The 25,977-nt window shown below is 39.8% G+C and overlaps 1 protein-coding gene across 1 annotated transcript in view; it reads right to left on the bottom strand.

Moving 5' to 3' along the window:
- lrch1 (leucine-rich repeats and calponin homology (CH) domain containing 1) overlaps positions 1-25,977 on the bottom strand; it is a gene marked incomplete in the record, with an annotated part of 100,651 nt that overhangs the window by 59,519 nt on the left and 15,155 nt on the right. Inside the window, 1 exon segment of the mRNA XM_014341275.2 lies at positions 6,983-7,127. Within this exon segment, the coding sequence (XP_014196761.1) occupies positions 6,983-7,127 (145 nt within the window).

The raw sequence follows: 25,977 nt of genomic DNA, 5'->3' as shown, positions 1-25,977 counted from the left end.
TTGACTCATCAGCACCTTTCAGGACCTCTATAAAAGCAGAAATGCTAGCAGTATGCTGGTCTGGAGCCTTCATGTGTGCATTAACAACATGTCCCAATCGTCCCATGAGTGGATGTCCCAGCAAATTCACCCCAAGGTCAGACAATGCAATTTTCAGAGATACAAAACCCTAAAAGCTACATCTAAGACTTTACTGGCCTCAGTTAGCATGTTAAATGTTAAAGTTCAAGACAGCATACTTAGACAAAGCCCCTCCCCTCTCCCTCTAAATAAAACAAACAAACAAAAAGAAAAACATGGCAGCACAGCTAGCTTCACAAAGTTGCATTAGAACAAACCACAAAACCTCTGTAACAATGTCCTTTGGACAGACAGGACAAGAGTGAAATGAGATGTTTGGCCACAATGCACAGAGTCACTTTTGCTGAAAATGAAACACAGCATAGTGGCATAAATACCTTATGCCAGCTGTCTAGCACGGTGGTGGTGGCATGATGATTTGGGCTTGTTTTGCATCCACAGGATCTGAACACCTCACAGTTATTGCACTGATCATAAACTCATCTTTATACTAAATTATTATGCAGTCAAATGTGAGGCTGATCTGATAATGATCTCAAAAACACCAGATCATCAAACCTACAAAGGAATTTTTGAAAAAGGAAAGAACTGTTGCCATGGCCTTCAAAGGAAAAAAGTTTGGCAGAATCTTAAAGGAGCTGTTTGCAACCTAAATGTAAAGTAATAGTGGGCAACTATGTGAGAGACAAAAAATGATTACTTTAAGTTATCTAAGGAGCTTGGAAAGAAAAGAGACTTAACTTCTTGAAGTTTCTTGACAACGTTTCACCTTTCATCCAAGAAGCTTCTTCAGTTCCTCCTTCTAATGGAGCTTCTATGGGTCCTGAATAATATGATGTACCTAGCTTTTTATAGGATTGTAAAATATCCAGTGAAATTTGTGTTTCACATGTAAATGTGTAACACAATGAACAAAGCTATATTATATTGTTTAGAATGTTTAAATTAATTAAACGACGAATTACATGCAATGTGGCAGATACACATCATCAGCTATATTTTCCCTTTAATTTCATATAAACTCAGGACCGGATAAAACCAGATATTTTTCCCCGTAACTAGGACAACAGAAGAAAAGCACCACTAGCAGGACTGTTCTCCTTTTACATGTTGTAAACACTGTGAGGAAAGAGGGCACACAAAATATTTGCAGCTGTGTGGTCCATATTTGGGATTTGTTTTTAACACCCTAGCAAAGTCAATCTTTTTGAATGCATATTTGTGGTCTGGACTAACGGCACTCAAAATAATCACAATGTAGTTTAATGTTATGTTTTACAAAAACTGACATTTTTAAATTTTAGGGAGGAAAAAATACATAATCACAACAAGTCTTACTTTTTGAAATATACTAACAATCTCCTTGTGTTGTAAAAAATAAAAGCACTTATGAGTAAACAAAAGTTAACACTCACAGAGGTCTGCGTTTCAGATGTGCCAGCGAGCTGCTGGACTTTAAAGACTAAAAATATCCTGGAGAGGAAGCAGAGTGTCCATCCTATTTGTCTGTGTGTGTATTAAAGCCTAAATGTGATATTACACTTCCTTTCTGCAACCAAGACTTGCTGCAGTGTTTAAAAATATTCAACACAGACATACTTCTGGTACTTCAGTCTTTGCAAGCATGGGCTCATGCAGTCTGGTTGTTTACTGAGCAGATCAACATTCAAATCATATCATCAGTTCATTTTTTATTACGTTAAGTTACTAATGTAGTCAGTGACAGCACAATGACTGGCAAAGCAGCACAATGTTCCACACTGCTACTAATGGGCTTTTCCAAGAATTTTTACTTTAAAGTCGTAGCTTTACAAAGGCTGCACTGGAGCAACGGCAAAAAAAAAGAAAGAAAAGAAAAGAAAGTAAGAATAAAAGTTACATTTAAAAAAAATCTAACTGTATTCACAGTCTCTTTGTAATGTTGTGCATTGTACTGGGAGACATACACCCCAAAAAATAACAAGATGATGATGGGAGAGGGTGGGGGAGTGTGACAGCGTGGGAAAAGTGTGGTTTAAGAAAACTGCTTTCTTCCAATTCTTTCAGGATGATGTCAAGTTGCAGGAACTTCAAAACAAAGCACAAAGCTTTCAAAGTTACACACCACACCTGCAAACAGCTTGTTTTCTGCACCTGAGGTAAGGTGTGAGTCGGGGTTGAAGTGGTTGAAATGTTAAGACTGCATTGCAGGAGGCAGAGAGCTGGTGTTGTAAGCCACCACCTCTGTTCCATGATGAACTCACTTCTTGCCTCGGGTGACCTCAGTAGGTCACATGATAGGCTGGGGAAAGGTAAAATGTCAAAATCGCTAGCGATTTTTCCAGTCAGGCTACTAAAATCTATCTCAGCCCTGCCCGTCGGGCTATCATAGGAAGGAAAAATATGTCAGTGCTTTTGCATTCTTTCGCAAACGTAGCTGGGCAATTATGGCATCGGCATCGATGAGCCTCTTTCAATATGTCACGTATTGAAATCGCGTTTGAATTTGTGCTTGTTTTTTGCTTTCACTTTCATTTTACAATAGCACAAACTGTGTATAAAGAGCGGCAGTACTGATTGGTGAGTGACGATTAATGGAGGTGAAATGGAGGGCAATGCACAGGAAGAGAAAGCTGATGAAGGAGATGCTATGCCCTCAACGTCGAGTGGCATTTTCTCATCTGTGACTTCAGTGGAAATTTCAGATTCAGGATCTGACACAGACTGATTCATGTTCTACAAAGTTCTTACACGTTCACAGAAATTTCTGTTCAATTAGAACCAAATATTTGAGTTGATGATTCTAATTTTTATACAGTTGTTATAATTTGTGTTTTAACAAATTTTTTTTTGATTGATGTTTTGTTTCATTTACAATATTATACAATAAAAATTATCTTATTTTTTATTTGGGCTACTTAAATTTATTTTGGGCTACCAAAATCTGAAGAATGCCTGCCCAAAGGGCTATCAGGAATTTTGAAATTTTGCGGGCCCTGTATATGATTGTGAATGGACTTTGAGGGATGTTTTGTATGTGTTTTGATGTAAACTCCCATGTATTTCGTCAATAAAAGGCATTAAAAAAAAAAAAGAAAGGAGAAAAAAAAAGGTCTCACAGCCATTTCAACCTTATAGATACCTTGGAACTTGGGAGTGTCGTTAAGGCTGGGTATCGATTTCGATTTCTATACTCGATTTGATTCCGATCCACAAGGTTTTATTCAATTTTGACTCAGACAGTCAGAAATATTATAATTCTGATCATTTATGAGTACATATCCATATTTTTATATCTATGTTTAACAACAAAGATGACACTTGTGAGACTTCATCAGAGGTGCAAGCATCACAGCAGATGCCTTTGTGTTAAAATAACTGAGGATAAAACACAGAAAAACATGAAGGAAATTTTTCTTCCCTGGCTTTTTATAGCAGATAACCTGAAAATATTTTGCAGTAGATCAAAAACTGAAGAAAACCATGACTCAACATATGAACATTACCTGATGCTGCTGACGTGAAGCAGAGCAAAGTTACAGAGGTTTAATTAGAGACACAGCTAAGTGTTTTGAATAATTTTAAAAAGTTTATATTTCTTCGGTATTGAACAGCAGAAATGAGGCTTTCTTGTTAGAGGTCATTTTAAAAAAACAAACAAAAAAAAAACAACGACTGACAGCACCTTCGCCCATGTGACGACTCATAAAACAGAGGGTAGGGTTGTGCCATATGACGAAAATCTCATATCCCGATATAAAACATTTATCGTCCTGACAACGATATAAATCACAAAAATGTAATATTTTCTGTAAATTCTGTTCATCTCAGGCAACTCAACTTGCGTGAAGTTTTTACAGCTGGGCGTCCTTTACCTGCATTCGAGTGTTTTAACCGATGCATGACACTATACATTTTTAGTAGGGGTGCAACGATACACAAAATTCACGGTTCAGTTCGGTTCGGTTCGATACTTTGGTGTCACGGTTCGATATTTTTTCGATACAAAAAAATGTTCATGCCTTTTTAATTTGTCATGTATTAAAATTATAAATATATATTTGAACTCAAAAGTACAGCTTTTAAATTTAATGTTGCTGAAACAACAACAACAACAAAAAGTGATTTCTCGATCAGATAGATCGAGAAATCACTCATCTTTGGAAAAGAGAGTTTATTACAGAGAAATGTCTCTTTCCAAAATAAAAGCTATACTATACGCTTCTTCTGGGCTATATTCTAAGCAGCATATTAAACATATCAGGTCCCCATAAGGAGAATCATGTGCTAACAGATGTCTAAATGACTCGGGTAAAGTTTGTAGCATGCTGCTTGTTGTTGTTGTCTGCTTCCACTTGTCTTTGCACTAGGATGATATCGGCGTAAATGTGCAGTCGTTGTGTTCCCACTAGTGCTGTCAGCGTTAATCTCGTTAAAATGACGTTAACGCCATAACGTGGCAAATCTCCATTAGTGAGTTACCGTGCGTGGGGCTGGACGGCGTCAACACGTTAACGAGCTAACTGCGCTAACGCACTAGTTCCCACCAATGTAATTGAGCATTGCGTGGCACATCCGACATACTGGTTTACTTTTGTCCATCAGGGTCATACTTCACATGAAAACCAAAATAGTTCCAAACGCCAGATCTGAATGAGGGTGGGGGAGGTTCAATTTCAGGTAGCGTTGAGGCAGTTGCCATGTTGCAACGACCTTAGCTTCTGTCTTGCTAGCTTGCGCTGCGCTCAGTGGATCTGCGCTGTGCAGCCTAGGCGGAGTAGTCGAGTGCAGATCCACTGAGCGCTCAACACAGACATCATCGTCAGAAGAAAAGTTGATAAAATAAATTTAAAATTTTGTATTGTTCGATACATATGCGTACCAAACCGAAAGCACTGTATCGAACGGTTCAATATCGATACGAGTATCGTTGCACCCCTAGTTTTTAGACATAAGTTGTAACGGCCACCATTTGAGTCTAACGTTTATTTTTTAGCACCTGACGGCTCTTTTTTTCCTTCTCATTTGTAAACTCTTGCATACTCTTTCACGTGATTCAGTTTATTTTGAAAAGTCTCAACAGGATCTTAAGCTTAAACAAACAAGCGGACGTAAAAACAGGCGCTTGTCCGTCCGTAGTGTGGTTATATTAAATATAAGAGAAAGAGAGAACTTTAAGAAATTAATATAGCCAATACAGTGACCATCAAAACGATGAAAAAATATTGCTGTAAACAGTTCATTTTACGACACCACAAAACAAACGATAGCGTAACAGGAAATGATAGACGTTTTTATATCGTCATCAAATATATATCGTTATATCAAACCGCCCTAACAGAGGTCATATGAGTCAATGGCCCGCAGGAAGATATCCAAAGGGGACAATCAACCATTAGTATTGAAATACCTGGGACACCAATTTGTTTTTGTAGCTGAAGAAGCCTCTTGGATGACAGGGGAAACTTCTTTACAAACCTAAAGATGTCCAGTCACCTCCTTGTGTTCAAGCTTTCAAGGCTACCATGACCTAGAAGACTGAGAACCTGCTAGTTTATTTGACTGACACCTCTTCTCCTACCCTGCACAAACCAAACCAGGGGAGAGAGGTGGGAACTAGAGTGTCTTCAAAAAAATACAACAAACACTTAACCTTTGAGATGTAGAGTCACAAAACATTTCAGGCCGCCTTCACTTGCAGAGTGTGACAGATATGATACAATGAAGAGAGTGGCGAAACCTTGACCTTTAAAGGCAGAGAACAGCACAGTGTGTGAAGATCAACATAAGCCGAGTGTATCAAAGGTTTACAGTCAACTAACAGTTCACTGAACATCAGCTATGTGGGATGACACTTGGCAAAATGATCACCCTGCAGCATTGTTGGCACATCACACAAACACGGACACACACCTGCATTGACCCCAGGCAGCAGTACAACAGCTGAGATGGGCCGAACACTGAAAGCGCTACCACCCAAAGCTGACACACAATAGCAGAGTCTGCCCACATTAAAGGACAATAACACTGCTTTATTTATGCTCTGTCACTCTCATTCAGTCTGATGCTGTGTTCAGAGTGCGGAGCCTCAAATCTGACAGGAGCCACACGCACTCACAGGTCCTTCTGTCTTTGTGAGGACACTGATATAATGCGTTACCTACGGCTTCTCTTTAGTTGTCACAACTAATTACAACACCCTAACCCATAAGGACAAGGTTATGGTCTCTCAGGACTAGTTTTTCCACGTATTGTGCAAGACGCACAGAACTGTACAACTGTGCATTCGTTTTTTCTTTTTTTTTGTCAAATTCTCATGAGGGTAGAAGAAGCAGAATAAAAAGACAAAATCAAACTGATCTCAAACCATGTACATCTGTCAAATGGCTTCACCCACAATGACAAACAGTAAGAAAGAAATGCACAATGTCTTACTCCTTACCTTCCCACAGCATTAAGTGCATCTGAATATCATATAACGATGTTGCTCTGACCAGCAGAGGCACTACTGAGCAGAGCTCCTGCTGTGGCGCCCTCTTTGCCAATATAAAGAATTCTGGATGTAATTTTTACATAACTCAAAACACTACACACTGTATATTTATTGTATTTTAGCATATGAGAGAAAAAGAACCACGGTATCAGGAACCTTTTAGAAATCAAAGCATGCAGCTCGACAGTTGTGATGCAGCATCAGTGAGTGTAAAACTCCATCTGTCTGAAGAAAGTATTTAAAATATGCTAAAATTATGCAGCATCACATTATTATACTGCATTTATGCAAAAACACAGAGTGTTGTTTAATACCTAGTTAATGGGTTTGATGTTCATAAAACAGAGGTTTCACTCCCTCAGTCCCTGCTGCAGAAAATGTTCCCATATCGTAAAACAGCAGTGACACCAAGTGTGTCGATGTGTGTACCTGAGGTTTAAGGAGGTGAGCGACTGCAGGCTGATGATGCTGTCTGGGATGGACCTGATGCAGTTGTGGTACAAGTTTAGTGTTTCCAAGGCAACCAGATGGCATACCTCTGAGGGGACGTCGGTTAGTCGGTTTTTTGACAGGTCTGCAATGGAAACCAAGAAAAACAACGTTTAGAACAATTAAAGGGCACATTGTAATAATAAAAGATGCAAAGGTAGCAATTTGAGTAGTAGTTGAATGAAATATTAAACGTTTTAAAAAACAAAAACAAACTTTGACATCTGGTGTGTTAATTGTAATAAAAATCAAAAATAAGTTGAAAGACAGGTAGCACCACAGACTAATATAAAGGTCTGAAAATGAATCCAATGTGTCCTTTTTCTTATGTAAAAATCAGAGGAGTGGCTCTTTAAACAGTCTGACTGGATGGAAGTCTGAGAAAACAGTTTACCTCCTCCATAAACTTAGTAAGCATAGCCCAAGTTGCTAGTTTGAATTGGTTTTCAGTTCGGCCCTGAGTACAATAGATGGTGATGCCATGTTTTAAGACATGGCATGCATAGTGACTTGAGGTTCTTAGTCAGTTCCTCCCTAAATTTGTTGTCTAGTTTCAAGGGCCAAGACTGCGACAGCCCAAACAGTCCACAAATCAATGGGTGACCTCATAATGCCTCCATCAATTTTTTTTATACACTGTAGTTTTCATTAAAAATATGGTAACCTGATTTAACATATACATAACTCGTACAGTCCTCAATTTTGATTAAATTCAGTGACTTATTTGATGACAGAAGGATAACCCGGGCTGTGTTTTATTTGCTGTTGGTGTTAAAGTCTCTGTAAAACATTGCTCATAAGGTAATTAAATATATTTCAGTACGATATAAAACTTTGTAATCACTCTCGTCGGAGCTGGACCTACAACAATTTACTGTAATGCACTATACACCTATTTGCACACCCAACAATAACACATGCATTAAGATTTCTCGCTCCGTGTATTGTACAACATGCAGATTTTGGACTAAATTCTCTCTTTCCTTGTAACATGGAGCACCACAGACACGCCAGCAGAGGACCGTGAATCTGAGGTACGACTGACGTCAGACTCAAGGAACTCAGCATTTGACATGAGGACTCAGGTCAGCTGCTCAAGCCAGGACTGGTGACATCACTTCCTGCTGTAACTCAGCAACAATAATATCAACTTCAGTTATCAGCAACCCAGTAAGGCCAAGAAATGTCAGTGCAATTATTCCACATTGTTCTGCCGAGGCTGAACTCTGAGCCTCTTGAAAAACACATTTTGTTTTGTTAATGGTGCAAGAACAGCACAAGAGTTCATTTCCTCTGGTGGAAACAATCGGGGAAAAGTCATGTTGTACTTTTGTATTCAGTATTTATAGTCACGGTTTTCAATTAATATCCAGCAAGACTATGAGCAGAGACCTCGTTGCTATTTTTTTTGTTATACTAATGTTCCAGAGTTATGGAACAAGAGAGGTACTGCCTAACAACCAGGAGTAATCCGGAATTCTTTTATTTGATATTAAACAGACCAAAGCAACAAATCATCTCACAGCAGTTGTGTTTTTTATTTGTAGAGGGAGCTGAACTGGTTGCAGAAAGTGTCACATTACATATAATATAGCTAATATAGCAATTAGCTTCTGCCAATGCCATGCTAATGTTGCTAAGATGGTGTGGGCCATTTTTCAACCAGTGACAGCTGGGATAGGCTCCACCTCCTCCAAGCCTAAGCTGGAAGACCAGGTAAGAAATATGCAGAAAAATGCAGTAACAAAACCATGACCTTCACACAAATTCTGTCCCTTGACTTAACTATGATGACACACAGGAACAGATATATATATTTTTCCATCATAAAAATGTCTACAAAAATAAATGACAATGAAAATAGGGCACTTTTACTGAATGTGCTTTGTAAGCTGGTGAATAGTACAAACACCAAACTGTACAAACAGCTCCTCTGAGGCACAAGTGTAGCAGGCTTTCATCAATTTAAAAAACAAAGAGAAAAAAAGAAAATCACATCTGCATCTGGGCATCAGCCACACGTAGAACGCATTGCATCATGGATCACACATTAACAGGAAGTGCTATTTAAAACACTGAACGAGAAACAAAGAGCCCGCCGGTCCTGCTTTCATCCGGCGAGCAAACGGCAGCAAGCTGACTCAACTCACAACAACACAAAGCTATTACTGGCAGGGCGTATGTGTGAGTGTGAGCGTAAGGTGCGTTCAACACCGTTAATGCTCTTATTAATCTCCAAAACAACACTGTGGAAACTGTAATGCGTTCAAAGCTGCAGTGACCTACTATAAACCACGAGACACACAGGGACAGATTAAGGACATGTCGATCCTACAGACACACATCTGTCAAGATACATTGGCCTGTATCTATATGTGAGGCCATGTAAGGTGACACAAGTGATGATGGAGGCCTCAGGACATTTAGTCCATGACATACATAGATCTTCTTTTCACTCATATCAGCAATACCAGCGCTCAGGCCTGACTGAGTGTTTACACAGACGCACCTGTGACCGTTTCTGAAGTTTCGTGTTTTGTTGATGGCACCTGTTAAAATCCTACACTTGGATGGATGGACGTGGCACTATGGCAACAACATATTTTAGGGATGCAGCGAATTGTTGTTTGGATTGGACATCTGTGCAATATTGAGTGAAAAGGCAGGATCCAGTATCACTGACAATGGGCTTATTTCTGGGGATGATCCATCCAGTTCATTCAATTGACTTTACAAAGTTCATGACTGATATTTAAGGAGCCACTGTGTGACTGAGTGTGATGAGAGTTTTTCTACTATAGATACCCTTTTTAAGAAAATAAGATAAAGCAAATAAGTTTCAAACTTCAGCTGCAGTTATTACTTGCGTTTTGATGTAAGAAGAAAGAAAATGTTAAACATGGTAACTCAGGTATGATGTGAACGTAGCTTGAGGCTACAACTAAACCAGTAAGGGCGTAAAGGCGAAACCTGCTGTTTAAATGCAGTCCTTTTCAGCCATACATCTTTTTTTAAGCCCTCTGACATCAGTTTTCCCACACTTTTGTATGTTGCATTTTATTCAAGGTTTAATGCCTAATGAACCATTTTAAACAATCTCCATCCCGAGGCCCTGATGCTGCTAAACAATAACAAGGTACTCCCAGTCAACTGCAAATTTAAGCTCTGGATTAGTTTCACAAGAACCCATTACAGAGCCATTAGATAGTTAATCCTGTTTATGGGGGTATTCCTAAAAGCTACAAGTCTTCATGCTGTAAATACAAAACGCACACACACACACACACACACATGCCACACCCTGAGAAGCAGGCGTGGGGCTTCCTGTGTTAATAACAAAACTCTCCCTCTCATATGAAAAAGGAAATGACCTATTGCTGCCACTGTGTGACCTCTGACTTAAGAAGAAGAAAGAGAAGAAGCCTGCTGCAGGAACACAATGACTTTACTTCGCCTAAACCTGATTCAGCATCTTTTTAAGATGTGAAACAACACATGAGTATTTTTCTGCCATTCACTGTCAATCCAACTCAGACATCTAGGACAACGTGCGGGATTATGAACATTGCAATTAGATGAAATTCAACTGTGAAAACTGATACTTTATCTCTTGAGCTTCCTTGTTTATACCCCACAATTTGTTAGAGCCAGACTTCACCTACACTGCTGCTGGTGTGAGGAGGGAAACCACTGATTAATGAATGAATGTGTATAAACCAGTTAGCGGTACCAGGAGACTAATCATTTACTGGGCAACTGTTTGCAACAGATTCAAGATCAGGTTCAACAAGGTGCTGGAAAAATCTTCAGAGATTTCACACAGTTACTGTAGATCCCGTTGGCTGCACATCCACAATGCACCATGCTCTACTGGACTGAGATCTGGTGACTGTGGAGGCGATTTACATACAGCGAATTCATTGTCAGGTTCAAGAAACCAGTTTGAGGTGATTTGAGCCTTGTGGCATGCTGTGTTATCCCCGCTGGAGTCTCTGTAAACCCTAAAGATGGCTGTGCAGGAAAATCACAGTTAGTTTCTGAAATACTCTGACACCAGCAAAGATGCCAGATTAAAAGTCACTTAGCCCGTCTTCTCCACTTAGTTTGACATTCAGCAAGTCGTCTTGTCTTTGCTCGAGTCTACAAGCCTAAATACATTGAGTTGCTGCCATTGACTGAAATTGGTGATTGGCTGATTTGGCATCTGCGTTAACGAACAGTAAACCAGGTGTACCTAATGAACTCTAGTCCACTAAAGTTAACGTAACAGTTACACCTTTTTTTCCCTTAAAAAGAAAAAAAAACTTTGAAATACAAAACTGATCCTTCACAATAAAAAAATAATTCAACAACAACTGTGGGATAAAGACAGCACAGAGATAATAAAGAAGGCGGGTTTTGTATTTTTTTTTTAACAAAATGTTTCCTGTGCAGATGTTTCCTATTAAAAGCCTTTTAATCCATCTGAAGGAAGTTTTATTGACTTGTGTCAGCACAGTAGACTGGACATAACTGCAGCAGCGTTGTGAGTGTTACATTAATGTGCAGTCTTTGAGGATACAATTTCATGTAATTCAGTTTTACTGAGTCAAGACACATCAGAGCAGTGACAGTGATTTAGTACGGTCAACACAATACTGTGAAGACATTACATATGCTTGCTGGGGATTTTGATTTTGGCATAAAAGACGTGAAAAATTAAATGTAAACATGGAAAAAAAAGGGTTCTAATAAGATGTTTAGGACACCATGTGACTATGCCTGGGCAATATGGAAAAAAAACACCCACCTTACCATGATAACTTGTTTTATATCAGTGATATCAATATATATGACCATATAAATCACTATATCTGTTAGGCTTAACAGTTCCTTTTTACTCTTCATTTAAGATATCTGGGTAATTTGTAATTTAAATATTTATGTTCTGTCTGAAGTTGAACATAATAAATGTACCATAGACCATTACACAGCTGTGCTTTAATCAAATAACATAAATATATGTAACAAAATACAAAAACTAAAGTTTTGAGGACACAATCCTACAAATATAAAAAGAAATAAAAAACAAAACAAAAAAACAAAACATTCTGCATATATCCTCAGTACAAATTCAAGAAATGTGGTCTGGTTAAGCTCCAAGGCAATAAGTACATGAATGAATAAGGCACAGTGCTTTACTGTGTCAGTGAAGTGGGCAGTGAGGCTTGCACATGGATCAGATGTGCGATTTGACCACCAATCTGAGGTGGTAGTGAAATGTCTCTACACTCTGTCTGGTGTCTCTCTAAAAGAAGCATATACGTAATGTTTATGTGCAGGGAGCCGGTAACGACGTTCAGTTACTTTCCTCGGCTGCTTAAATCCAACATTTTCGACTTTGCTTTCTGCCATCGTGTCTTTCACAATAAGGCAGGCAGCAGCACTTGTGATATCACAGTATCTGTTGTTTTGTTGTAAGGCATATGTAACATCAGAACAGTTTTAATGCATCTCGCTGTTGTTTCTCTAGATCTCTCAATACCAACTTGGATGACAGTCTAACACACCACTTCAAAACCTCCACATGAGCTGAGATACAAATCGAGCTAGAGCTCTTAATTTGTCAGACATCTCTACCTGGCAAACCAATGTCAGAAGTCAACAAGTATAACCCCAAAATTTGATAACAGCTTCTACAGTTTAATATGTTTTAAGCTCTTTCCGTGTTCTTCATTAGGAACACGTGTGCACTAACGTAGTGTTTCAGCTTCACACTGCATTTTTCAGACAGAACAAGTGTAAGGGCATTTTTAGTTCTTACCAAGCATGCACTGATACTTTGTGCTCTGCTCAGAGTAATCCAATTTCCCCAATTACATAAACTGTTTGAGTTAATATGAGGGTCATGAGGCAGCCTGCAGGCTAACAGAAAACTGAACCCTTTTTTTGTCTATTTTTTGACAAAGCTGAGACACCATTTTCCTTCCATTACGTCTGAGAAACTAAATCAAACAACATAAAATACAAACAACAACAACTATTAAAAAGACAGGCTGACACAATCTGTGAGAAATATATAAAGCTAGCTAAACTATTTGAAAGACATTAGACATAAAGAGCAGTAAGTGTGTTAGTGACGTGAACTGTGAGAGCCCGGCTTGTCATACAAAGACTTGTACTATACAGACACTGCAGCCACTGCAAGAATGTGGAGGCTGAGCAGCTGAGACACGAGAATGTTTTCTTGCCCACTGATTAACACAGAGCTCTGTCATCTAACAATAATACAGTGCGACAACAAAGAGGGAGGGAGAAGTGGCGGGGGTGAGGAAGAAAGGACGAAGGAAGGAAGGAAGGGAGACTGAGGAAATAAAAGAAGATCTAAAGAATGACCATGTTCACATCTGTTTAAGTTTAGCTACTTTTAAATTCATTAGCCTGCTTATTTACCCACCACGTAGAGCAGAGCATTAACTAATGTGACCAAAGGGACACCAAATAGTTGTGCTACTCAGCAATTACATGTAGTATATTTACTTAAATTCTCAAGGAAGCAGACTACTAAGTTTGCAAAAAATCTGACTGAAATCATACAAAAACAAAAACAGAGCATGTTATCTGCCGAAGCATGCATCCAACCGTAAGCATAGCTACAATAATACCATTATTACTGCCTGGTTGCAACATGAGCTACTCTGGAGTTATTATCCACTACGCCGGTTCCGTAGACATCCCCATAACCCCAACTTGTTGTAGCGTAATACATACTCTGTATAAATCAGTATTGTGCCCCTACTTTCAACCACGCCATGTAATGTTATGCTGTCACTATGCTTTGTTCTTGATTAATGCTTCTGCTTTTTAAAATGCATATACCAAAAGTAAATAGTCACGTATCTGGTTATTGTTTTGCCTGTCATTCATGAACCAAACTGGTCACCGGAGTTTACAGACTATCCGCGGCTAACCACTTTAGCTAAACAATTTCCTGCAGTGACACTAAAATAAATATTCACTTCAGCAGCACGAAACCGACAAGACAGATCACAAACACAAGACTATCATTCTACAAGCAGTATTCTGCAAGGTATTACATTTGCCATACTGTATTTTTCTTTTATTTTTAACTATCCTTTTGAATCCAGGAGGACTGAGGGATAGCTATTTCTTGCTTGTGAATTGCACGTCTAACTTGCATGCAAGTTAAGGCTATCATTAAAAACAATTGCTTTATAGTTTTAAAATTAGGTTTTGAACACAAAAAGATCACAGTTCTAGTGTTAAAGTAGTGGACGTAGTTTGCTGTTGTCTACCTCCTGCAAAAGTCCAGTTTTTTAAATTTTGGTTGAAGACTTATAGCTATTTACATGAGTATGCATTGTATCTTAAGAGACTGAATTTTCAGGAAATAAGGTGATGAACATCATCGTAATTTTCTTAACTGCCACTATTTTTCTGGCCAGTGCAGATAAGAAAGATGTTTTGCCTGTGAGCTACCATTCTTGTCAGAGATTTGCTGCATTTGTATTGGCTGAGAGTGCATGAATATGTTTCTCATATTACCAAAGACTGCTGGCTCCTCACGGTTTAACTCTGAATTCTGCAGAGTCAGGCTGTGCCTGTGTCTGAAGACCTCGAATGTAAAAATGTTCTCTGAGCATGTGATGCAGCTGCATCCTTTGGTTGGACAGGAACTCCTCCCTGTAGTACAGTAATGACAGGCTTTACACCACATACACAAATGTGCAGGCAGGCACACACAAATGCAACAGACTAGTATAGAGCAACACTTTTAAACCAGATACTTAGTGTGGCGTTAGAACAAAAGGTGTAGAGTTCAAAACTAGAACCAACACATTTGCAGAAAACAACACAGAAAAGGAGAGAGAGAGAGAGAGCGCGAGAGAGATAAAAAGGACAGAAAATGTCATGAGAAAAAACAGAATAATAACGAGGGGAGATGAGTCAGGGATTATACAGCTGAGCAAAAGCTAGAGTGAACACTGAAATAACTCTGTGGTTACCGCTATAACTGTTCACTCGTGTAAACTTTTACACACACAAGACATTTTCACACAGCTTCTAACAATTTGTGGTGATATGTAGATCGAAACATTTGAGGAAGTTGAATCTTCAGACAGAAATGACATTTCAATTCCCAGTCAACTATCAGTAATAAGGTCACTTCAGTTGTCAAGTGTTTTGTTGCTGTCACATACCTCTTAAATTTGAATATACATAACAAAATACAATATTTCACATTTTGATGTTGTGTTTAAATAACGTTCAATTAAAGCTGCACTTGGAGGGTTGTTGTGGCTAGAGGTAGAAAATATTTTGCACTGAACTCTGAATGAGTGGTTGTTATTCCAAACTTACTTGATGATTTTATCCAATAGTTCCATCCCACTTTCTATTTTTGTCAATTAGCAGTATACTGGAGCTGAACAGAGCCCGTAAAGTTCTGTGGAGTTATGCTTAACACAAGTGTAACAGCTGGAATGGACAGCAGCTGTAAGCATTCAGTTAGAACAATAATAATGCTGTGTTTGTTATCGTAAAGTAATAATGGGCCCATGAATTTTCCACGGACACATAACAGCAAAAAAAAAAAAGTACACAAACTTCAGAGAGCAAACACCAGTGGACTAGACCATGAAAGGACTCTAATGTGTAAGACTGGGTTTGAAGGTTCAGGTTAGAATCAGCTTTACGTTAATTAGAAGGTAGCTATGATGGATGAGGGTACAGTACGCAGCTGATGCATGATGTGAATGAGGGTCCTCAAAAAGGGAAGCACTTGGTTTGTAGGGAAGGAAGGGGAAGGGGTTTTTCTTTGCGGTTTTCTCATCACTTGCTGCCTACAAAGGAAACAGCCGGCTCTCAGACGGGTGGAGTAGCTCCAGGGTGCTGAAGGTGCCACTGGGCGAAAAACTTGCTGCCTCAGACTGAGTTACTGCTGATGAGGACAATGATGAAAACCAGCTTTGTTATAGTAACTGCTGCTGCCAACTGCTGCAGCCCTGAAAAGATACTCAGACACCAACCAAAACACCAAGAAACGAATACGCTGATATTTGATAACCACAAACCACCCTTTTGATTTTTGTTCCCACTGACTATTGGACAGTTCGTGAGGAAGACTGCCCTTCCCTATAGGAAGCAAATCATGTGAAAAATGTCTTCTTTCACCAGCAACAGATTTCACCATTTTAGAAATTTGGTCAATGTTGGAAGTTGCTACATCCATATACCGTGTATAGATGTAAGAACTATGACATCACTTCAGTTGTCACCATCTTGTTGTGTTGAAACTGGATGTAACACATTCCCACACCTTAGTTATTTGTCGATCACAGAGAGGCTCATCCTAAACTATAGCTTTAGCCACCTTTTAGAATAAAGTGGAAATTATAAATTCAGTATGACTCAAAATGTGAACCTCTAACCAGCCTGTGTCCTGGTGGATACCAACAGTTCCGTTCATTTAGGCTAATAAGGCTAATGCAGTGTCTGTGGTGGTGTCTGTTCAGGTCGTAACAAATTCCAGAGTGGTTCAATTATGGTTTGAAGGTGATCCGAATACAATCAGACCCCAACTACCAGGTGTATATTGCAAGTTTAAGCGAAACGCCTTTTGGTAGCCACAAATCCTTTGCATTCTTGGATGCAACAGCACAGTACAAGTTAGCAAGTCACTGTGAAATGAACGTACCGGTAATATTCTCCAGTGGTCCAGAACACAGCGCCTTTGTTGCTCCACCCCAGATACTTTAAACTGAAATGTGTCACTGCAAAACCATTCTTACTTGGTTTGTAGTGATGCATTTTGGTTCACTTAGATATCGCTTGGATTTTTCTGTCTCAAAAGAAACCAAACCACGGGAAAAAGCTACAAGTTTACAAATTCATCAACTGAATTGGACCAAAGTAAACGAACTATAGATATGAAAACACTAAGTTATAGCTAGCAGCAATGTGGTGACCAGAGACCACAGATAGTCAGTGACTAGATAGTGCAGCAACTTCCCTGACATATTAGCGACAAAAACTAGCCACTGAGAAATTAACCTTTTTTCAGCTTCAAAGCAACTGAATCAAAGTTGAGAGTTCAGAATGCTGCTGATTGACATGAGACATAGCAAATACATCAGAGGGTTATCTAAGCAAGCAGAACCTAGAATGTGAACAAGCAACCACCCATCCATCCATGACAAAGCCACACGCACGCAAAGAGCAAGTTTCTTCCTGTGTTGATGGCCCTTAAGGAAGCAATCTTAGCAATTCTTCATCTGCAACCCTGAAGCTAATAGAGTTACTGCTGCTGACAATCCCTCCCCTGCCTTTGCTTGACTCTTGAAATATCTGATGATGATGATTCCTACCAAAACTTTGAAGTTAAAAAAAATATATATTCAGGAGTCCCTTGGGAAAACAGAAAAAAAAAACCGAAACCACATACTAAGAATGCGGTACAGGAAGCAGAAAAGAAGAAATGAAGAAACAAATAAAGAAAGACAAGAATGAAACACAGGAAATAGTAAAGTGGGAGGAAAAGAGAAAATAAAAAGTGAAGGAAGTGGAATGACAGGAGCCGTGGTTGCCATGACAACAACTTTCTGCATGAATGCAGAGTCATATCTGTGCAAACATACATGTGTGTGATCCCGTACACATCAGCAGCTGCTGTAAGCGTGTGTGCTTGAGTGTGTGTGGTTAATGTGCATCTTGTGGCCAAAACATGCTTTTGTCTGAGCATTTCCAGTTCTAAACATAGATGCAGTGTGTATGTGTGTGTCCTCCCACAGGAATTCTGCATGACCTATTTCTCAACCCATGTCCATCTGCCGCAACCTCGCTCACACACATTCACAAAAACAGCCAGCAGTAAACATCACATTGGTTTTAAAAATGTCTATTTATGGCAGAAACACACACACACACACACACACACACACACACACACAAGAACATTCTTCTCTCTTTAAATTTATTTAAAAATATCTACAGTAACTTGGCAGTAAACAGTGGTGAGTGACTAAAAATCTAATATACTGGCATGTGGCTCACCGAGTTTGTAATCACACAACGATTTTCTCTTTAATATAAAATAAAATGTTTTTTGAGTATTTTACTGTAATGGCTTGTTTTAAACTTAATTTTAAATGTAGGATGCATCAAAATATATAAAATATATTTAAAAAAAAGGATAACACTGGTGTACACTGCTTCAGAGTCTGTGACCTTGACAGCTATAATTTGAAACAGTATAAATCTAACTGTAAATGAATACATAACTGTTGGTCAATGATTTCACAGAAGTAGAATGACCACAGGCCACAATGCGGTTGGAGTTTGGTGCTGCAGGAAACCTGAGGTGGCAAGATGGGGCTTAAGTTACTCTAAAGACAAAGAGATGGTGATGCATTCAAAAATTTAGTCAAATCAGCTAAACTTTTCAGGTTATTCCAACTTGAAACTTGTTTTGACTGCTTGACCACTTCAAAACTGACTTCTTCAGACCTCAGCCGCCGAGTTGTGAATGCACTGCTGAGAATTAATTAAAGCTGTAGATAATAACAGACTTTCCAACATGATTTGTGATAGTTGTTTCCATCTTTAAAACCTTCAAGCACAGACAGACAATGCTTGGCACCCATATGTGCGAGCATACGTCTCGGTTAAATTTACATTGATATGCTGTACAGATTGTTAGACTGGATCAGTAGAAGGGAATAGATTTCTGAGATTGACCATTTCACTATCAGTCCCCTGTTCTGAATTCCAACCAATCCAATCCATTTCCAAACTTCTCCTGATCTCCTGTTCAGAAAGGTCATTTTCAAGTGACTTACCTATGGCATAAAGTCCAAAGAAGATGACGGCTGGATATGTTTATGCATAAGTTCTACAACCACAACTTCACTGACAGTTGTATGGATGAGGATAGGATAGTAAGCCTATGGCTCATGATGGCCCCACATCATGTGCTGCAGCACACAAAAAATCAGTTTGTTTGATCTAATATCAGATTTTTGTACCTGTGAACTGAAGACTCCAGACCACTGTTTGTTCCTGCCGACTTTAAACCGTGGCTGTCCCACATATTTCTGACAGTGCCCGCTGGTGACAGTAAACACCTAAAGCAGTCGTGTGCTGTGACTTTACAGAAAGGCAAGCAGAGTTGATGCAAGCCCTGCTTGCCTTGCTTGTCCTAAGAGAGCTTCACTGAGCTAAAGTATGTAAACAACAGTCTGCAAATCTGTGTGCCGTCTCTGCATAGAACTGCGACTTTCCACTGCTGCTCATCTAGATAAATGGACTAACCTTACTGGTTCACAGAGTTTCTTTTTTGTCATTTTTCTTTTGTTTTTCACTTCTTTAATAGTGCGCTCAGAATTTGCACTTGTACTTTTACACCCTGCAACACAAATCACATTCTCGCTGCTAAAATGATATGCATGCAAAAACACTGAAAAAGGAAAGACCGAGCAGTACCTACTGAAACAACAGGATGTAAACTTCCTGTTTGCATCCTTCAACATATTATGGAAGCTGCATTCATCTATGTAAATAGAAATCAAGGAAATAACAGCAATGGTGGTGCCAAAGTCCATAAATATTTCCTATTATGATGCCCAGGACACAAACATGCAGCACCAAATCAATGGAAGATTCACATATAAAATCATTGTTCCCTGCTGTCACTTCCCACCATTTTAAAAATTAACTGAGAAGTCCCCTTAAGGTTACAGTGAAAACAAATCTCCTGAAGAGTAATTTTGGCTTTTCAGCTGGATCCTCCTTAAGGGATTTGGTGACTGAGAGAATGTGTTCACGCATTAAAAAGAAAAAGGAAATGAGACTTTGTTTGAGGGTCCATGCCACTCCCCCTCCTGCCTGGTCACCCATTCCCCTTGCTCCATTTGTCTCTGAATCTCTATGTTTTGTTCTCCAGAACAACTGAAACGACTGTTACATAACAGAGCCCAAGCAGTCCAAATGAACATCCACCCACATCAACTCTGAGAACAGTCATGTTCAGCGTGCAAAAGGGCTTACCAGCACATACACACAGGCAAGGGCTTAATTCCTTTTAAGGACAAAGCAGACCTAAAAACAACAATCTGTGTGTTTGGTTTTTTGTGCCATAATTCACTCATGCGACAGTGGGGGACAATGTTTCATCGTCCTGCTGCTTCGGCGCTTGCCGTCTCGCTTCTCTGCCTATCTGGAAGGAAAAGTAGGACCAGGGGAAAACACCCAAATCTTCAGTCTGCTGCTTTATCATGTACGAACAAGCACACACACACACACACACACACACACACACACACACACACACACACACACACACACACACACAAACAGACACAAACACACCACAAACACACACACACACACACACACACTCTCACACACACACTTGGGTCCACAGTATTACATAATTAAGTCCTTAAAAAAATAATATGACACAGTCCATGTTGTAATGTTAATGGTCGAGCAGTGAAGTGAAATGATTTGTGAATTAGCAACATTTACATGCAAGTTTGACCTTCTGTGTCCACTGTCAGTTCTGTAATATTACAGATTCTATAGCACACCAAATGGAGTCATTTAAAGTAAGTCTTTTTAACCACTGTGCCCTACTTACTGGGTGATGACACTTCCTGTTTAACTGTTGAGACCAAAGTACTACCTTTGGCATAGTCGGTTATCCTGAGTTCAGAATATACGATACTGTTTGTCTGATATCATCAGTGTCACATTAGTGGGAATAGAGGCCAAATCCTATGAATGCACCTATTCATATGTCCTCTATTGATACTGGCACACTAAATATAGTCAAATCAAAGGGGGGTGTAAAAGCAACGAAAACCAAATAAAACAACTGAAACATGACACCTCCCCTATTGATCAAATTATTGTTTAGATCACTACTGGCCTATAATCTCACAATTGGTGCATTCCTAATAAACTCCTGCCGTGTTTTGACCGAGGGAGGGACATTGCAAGTTTGTCCCAACTGCAGCTTAGCAACAAAGAGAAGGAAAGTTTTATGTTACTAATAGGGCTGCCACAAACGATTATTTTGATAGTCGACTAGTCACCGATTATTTTTGCGATTAGTCGACTAATCAGATCATCATCCATTGGACGTAAAACGTACAGCTTATTGCACCAGCAGCATCTGCTCTTATATAACTATCATTAGCTTACAGCTTTAAGTGTTTAAGGTATGTGCTAACTAAAAATAAAGACAAGATGATAGTTTATTAAATTTTAATGAAATTTGCAGATTGTTTCGGTGAAGTTTAATAAACTCCTTGCTATCTAAAATATAACAGGACACCGGAGTAATTCTCCAGCATCTCACACTTCTGATAATCAGTTGTCTGCTTGACGTTTATTCAGCTGTGTAAAAACTATAACTTTAATCTCAGCCAAACCGATTTACTCAGGAACAAATAAAATACTGAAAAAAGCCAAACAATAACATTTTTAAGTTATCTAAGTGACTTATATATGTTTAACCTGAGTAGCGAAAGACGGCGGTGGGTTTGAAAACGATTTGCCGGGAGTCCGGTGTTCTCACGGCTCTAGTGAGCCTAGCCCCCGGCTAGCTATCGAGCTAGTGGGTAACAGACGTCTCCGAAAACGTCGGAGCGCTTTTGAAAATATGTGGTGTCCTGATAAACTGAGCAGATATTTGAGGTTTACACAGCTACATTCTCGCCTGAAAATATGTTAAACGTTTATTTTGTGACCCAGAAAGAATAATAAGAGTAATATTAAAACTAACTAGCTGCCGCCATTGTTGGAAACTGAGCAGGGCCGCGCTATGAATTCTGGGACACAGCTCTTCTTCTTCTTCGGGTTTAACGGCAGCTGGCATCCTTGTACATGCAGTGCTGCCATCTTCTGTTTCAGTCCGTTATTACACTCTTAAATCCTACTACTTATTCCTGCGTCTTTTGTGATCTTACAAAGCTTCAAACGAGGAATCGACTATTAAATTAGTCGTCGACGATTTTGATAGTCGACGTAATCGTGGCAGCCCTAGTTACTATGCTCACATTCAGTCATATCTATGCAAGTTCACATGTTAACACAAAGCCGAGGCAATATATACACTCCAAGACGCTAGCCTGTTTGATCAGTATAATTTGGACTAAGTACAACACCTCTTTTGCACAGACCAGTAGGAAAATGTACCGTGTGTGTGTGTGACGCTAGGGGATCTGTCTGTCTGACCCAGTGACCAGCTGACAATCACAGATTAGTATTTAGATTTAGGGAGTTGGTGTGATTATTGTCAGGGCAGACAGGGGAGTAAAAGTGACAGTCAGTGATGATTACAAATACACTGTATGTGACTCTTTTTTTTATCCAAACCAATGCTGACATTTCACTGATTTCAAGAAACAAACTGTCCAACAGTTGTCATTCATTGTGTATTATTATTTTTTTCCTACCAAAGTTTCTCATTTGAAAGCCAAGATGTGCAAATTATTTTCATGGAGAAGCTTCAGACACAAAAACCCACTCAAATTTGTTTCAATAAGTCAAAAACAGACCCTACACTTAAAAAAAATACATAGAACAGAATAAAAAAAAACCCAGATAAACACTGAAAGTCTCGAACAATCAAAAAAAGAGAGGTTTTACTTGTTTTACAAAAAAGGGAGGAGAGAGATAGAAGCGGAGATTTTACAGTAAAGATGAACTCAGACAGTGTGAGAGATGGCGAGGGGGAAAAAATGTTACCTTTAAAAATAGCGAGAAAAAAGGAACATGGAGGAAGAAGGGGAAGAGAGCTGGCAGGCAGGGACATTAACAGGATTAGTGAGGGGGAGTTTCCTCAAACTGGCAACCCACCAGGCACACTGTCAACACATATACACACACACACGCACACTCATCATCATCATCAAATGCAACAACAAACCCCCCACTACTGACCCACATCTTTCTCTGCTGTCGGCATATCACTAAACTGTGAGGCCAAGTGTGTGTGTGTGTGTGTGTGTGTGTGTGGCCACTGGCAGGGCTGCAGGGGATGGCATGCTTACAAAACAGCACCCACTCCCACCAAAACCCTGGCACACTGACACACAGACATGATTCCTGGCATTGTAGAAATGTTAGGTTATGAAGCCTTCAAATTCAAAATACTACAACTGCAGGGAGCGTCCAGGGAGGGGCTCTGTCCCTCACAGAAAACTGATTTCCTTAGTTAGCATCATTAGCTTAATGATGCCGTTTTCAGCTTGGAAAAAGTGCTGCTTTTAGTTGGTACAGCATGTTAATTCTCCGGGGTACCCTTCATAACTCCTCCTTCAGACATTCAAAGCTTTCCTAAATAATTTAATTGCCCAGACACTGATTGGCTGGCACGCCACAAAAAACCCACCATCTCGACAATCCTGTGTGTCAAAGTCTGCACAGAGGCGAAAAAATGAAACACTCTCTTAGCATCAACCTCAAACGAGGAAAAGATGAAGCCCACAGACATTACAACAACAACACTAGTCAGAAATAAAGTATCATTAATATAACTCCAGCATCCACAAACATCACAAACGCCTCACCTACTGTAACACTTGGACAGGTGAGAGAGCCAAACAGTCAAGTTTATATCCAAGCAGACTTTACGTTATGCGACTTAATGCTACAAGCTCTTTATCAGACAGGATGTGGATTTATTTTATTTCAAGCATGTGTGTGCGTATGTGTTTGAGCATATGTGAACGCTTATTTATGTATGCTGGGATGTGCTTCATGGTGAATTAGGATAAGCCTGAAGCAGAGGGGTATGGAAAGTGTGTGCGCTCATCACAGTGAACTGGTTATTGATATGGATGTGTGTGTATGTGTCTGGATGACAGTATGATGCCAAGAGGATTTAAGTGGGAGATAGAGAGAGGTGTGTGTGTGTTGGTTTTGGGGGTGAATCTGGCCTACATTTGGAGGGATGAGAGAGTTCCTCTTTATTTATTCAAAGCGTCTGTCAGGACAGACCAAAACTGTACATCTCTGATTTAGAAAGACACAAGGTGGTCTCATTTTGTTTTAAAGCTGGGATGCAATTTCATTTTTTTATTATGCAGTACACATTTTTAAAATTTCATTAAAACTTAATTGGATCACAATAGGTCACACTTCACTGAATGACTTTTTCAGGGTCGTGGGGGCGCTGGAGCCTATCCCAACTGTCTTGGGGCGAGAGGCAGGGTACACCCTGGACAGGTTGCCAGTATGTCGCAGGGCTAACACATAGAGACAACCATTTGCACTCACATTCACACCTATATTAACCCTATCCCCACTAACTGCACGTCTTTTGACTGTGAGAAGAAGCCGGAGTACCTGAGAACATGCAAACTCCAAACAGAAAGACCCCGGCCTGATGGTGGAATTGAACTAAGGATCTTCTTGCTGTGAGGCAACAGTGCAATCCATTGTGCCACCACTCCACTGAATATGTTAATTTTCTTTTTATAAACTAGAGTGCTATATGGACTGTGGCACCATATAACAGATTACAAACTGCAGAAGGTGTCAGATCTACATGAACAAAAAGCAGAACTGCACTGGTGTCCAAATAATCGTCTGAAAGGGGACCACGCATGCTTCACCTCGTTTTCTCTCGTATACGCTCTCTGGACGCTTCATACCAGGTTGCACCTTCATAACTGTCTTAATTCTTTGTGCCATGGATTCAACAAGGTGCTAGAAACATTAGTCCTCCCACATTCTGTTCCATATTGACATGACAGTATCACCGTTTCAGCAGATTTGTGAACCGCACATTTTTGATGTGAATCTCTCATCTGCTTCAGCGTAGAGCGTTTTCAGAGATGATCTTCTGAATACTTTGGGTGTAACGAGTGGTCATTTGACTTATTGTTGTTTTCCTATCAGCTTGAACCAGTCTTTCCATTCCTCTTTAACCTCAGGGACAATTAACAGAACAATATTTAACATTTCTAAAAGCATTTTTTGCTCAGAGAACTGCTGCTCACTGGATATTTCTCTTCTTTTTTCTCAGTAAAGGTTTACTAGTGTAAATCCCAGCAGCTGCACCAATCATAACACAGTCAAAAATCACTTAATTCACCTTTTTCTCCCTTTCTGGTGTTCTGTTTGAACTTCAGCAGGTCATCTTGACCATGTCTGCATGTCAAAATGAACTACGTTACCATCTGATTGGCTTATTAGGTATTTGCATTAACACTGAATTGAACAGGTGTACCTAACAAAGTAGTTCATGCGTGTATCTTTCTTCTTCTTTTGTCCCTGGTTGACGGTTGGCAGGGGGTGCCGTAGGGTTTCCATCCCAGTCAACTATGGACTTCCAGGCCTTGCAATCTCTGGCCTTGACCTTTGCTTGCTTGAGGGTTAGACGTCGTTGTTTAAGATTGTTTTCAATTTGCTAGATCCAACTCTTCTTGGGCATGCCATGCTTGATTCTCCAGTGGGCGAGGTGCTGCTGCAGAGGAGGGCGATATAGCAAGCGACGGCTGCTCATGCGGCAGACGTGGTCAAGCCATTGCAATCATTGCTTTTCCATCACCTCTTCTATTTAGGGCTCCTGGTGACATTGACTACGTATTGCACTGTTGCTGAGACGATCGCGGAGGGACACTTAGAGAATCTAACGCAAACACACATTTGGAAGACCTCAAGCTTGTTGAGGTCGTGGTAGAGGATGACCCAGATCTCGGATCGATAGAGAAGAATGGGCAATACCAGTGTGCGGCACCAGCGGATTTGGTGATGAAGGTTACGTCTGTCTACTTCCAGAGGCACCATCGGAGGAAGACGAATGCCACCGTCACTTGACTGATTCTTCATGTGTGTACTGCCCCAGGGTTGTAGGTAGAGCAGGGCGATATGGCCAAAAATATTTATCACGATATATATTTGAAAATTTGCGATAACGATATAAC

Source organism: Haplochromis burtoni, unplaced genomic scaffold, assembly GCF_018398535.1.
Source record: "Haplochromis burtoni strain Fernald_Lab_line unplaced genomic scaffold, NCSU_Asbu1 Contig_467, whole genome shotgun sequence".
NCBI classification, from domain to species: domain Eukaryota; kingdom Metazoa; phylum Chordata; class Actinopteri; order Cichliformes; family Cichlidae; genus Haplochromis; species Haplochromis burtoni.
Note: the sequence above shows the minus strand (reverse complement) of the source record. Positions and strands in the feature narration are given on the sequence as shown.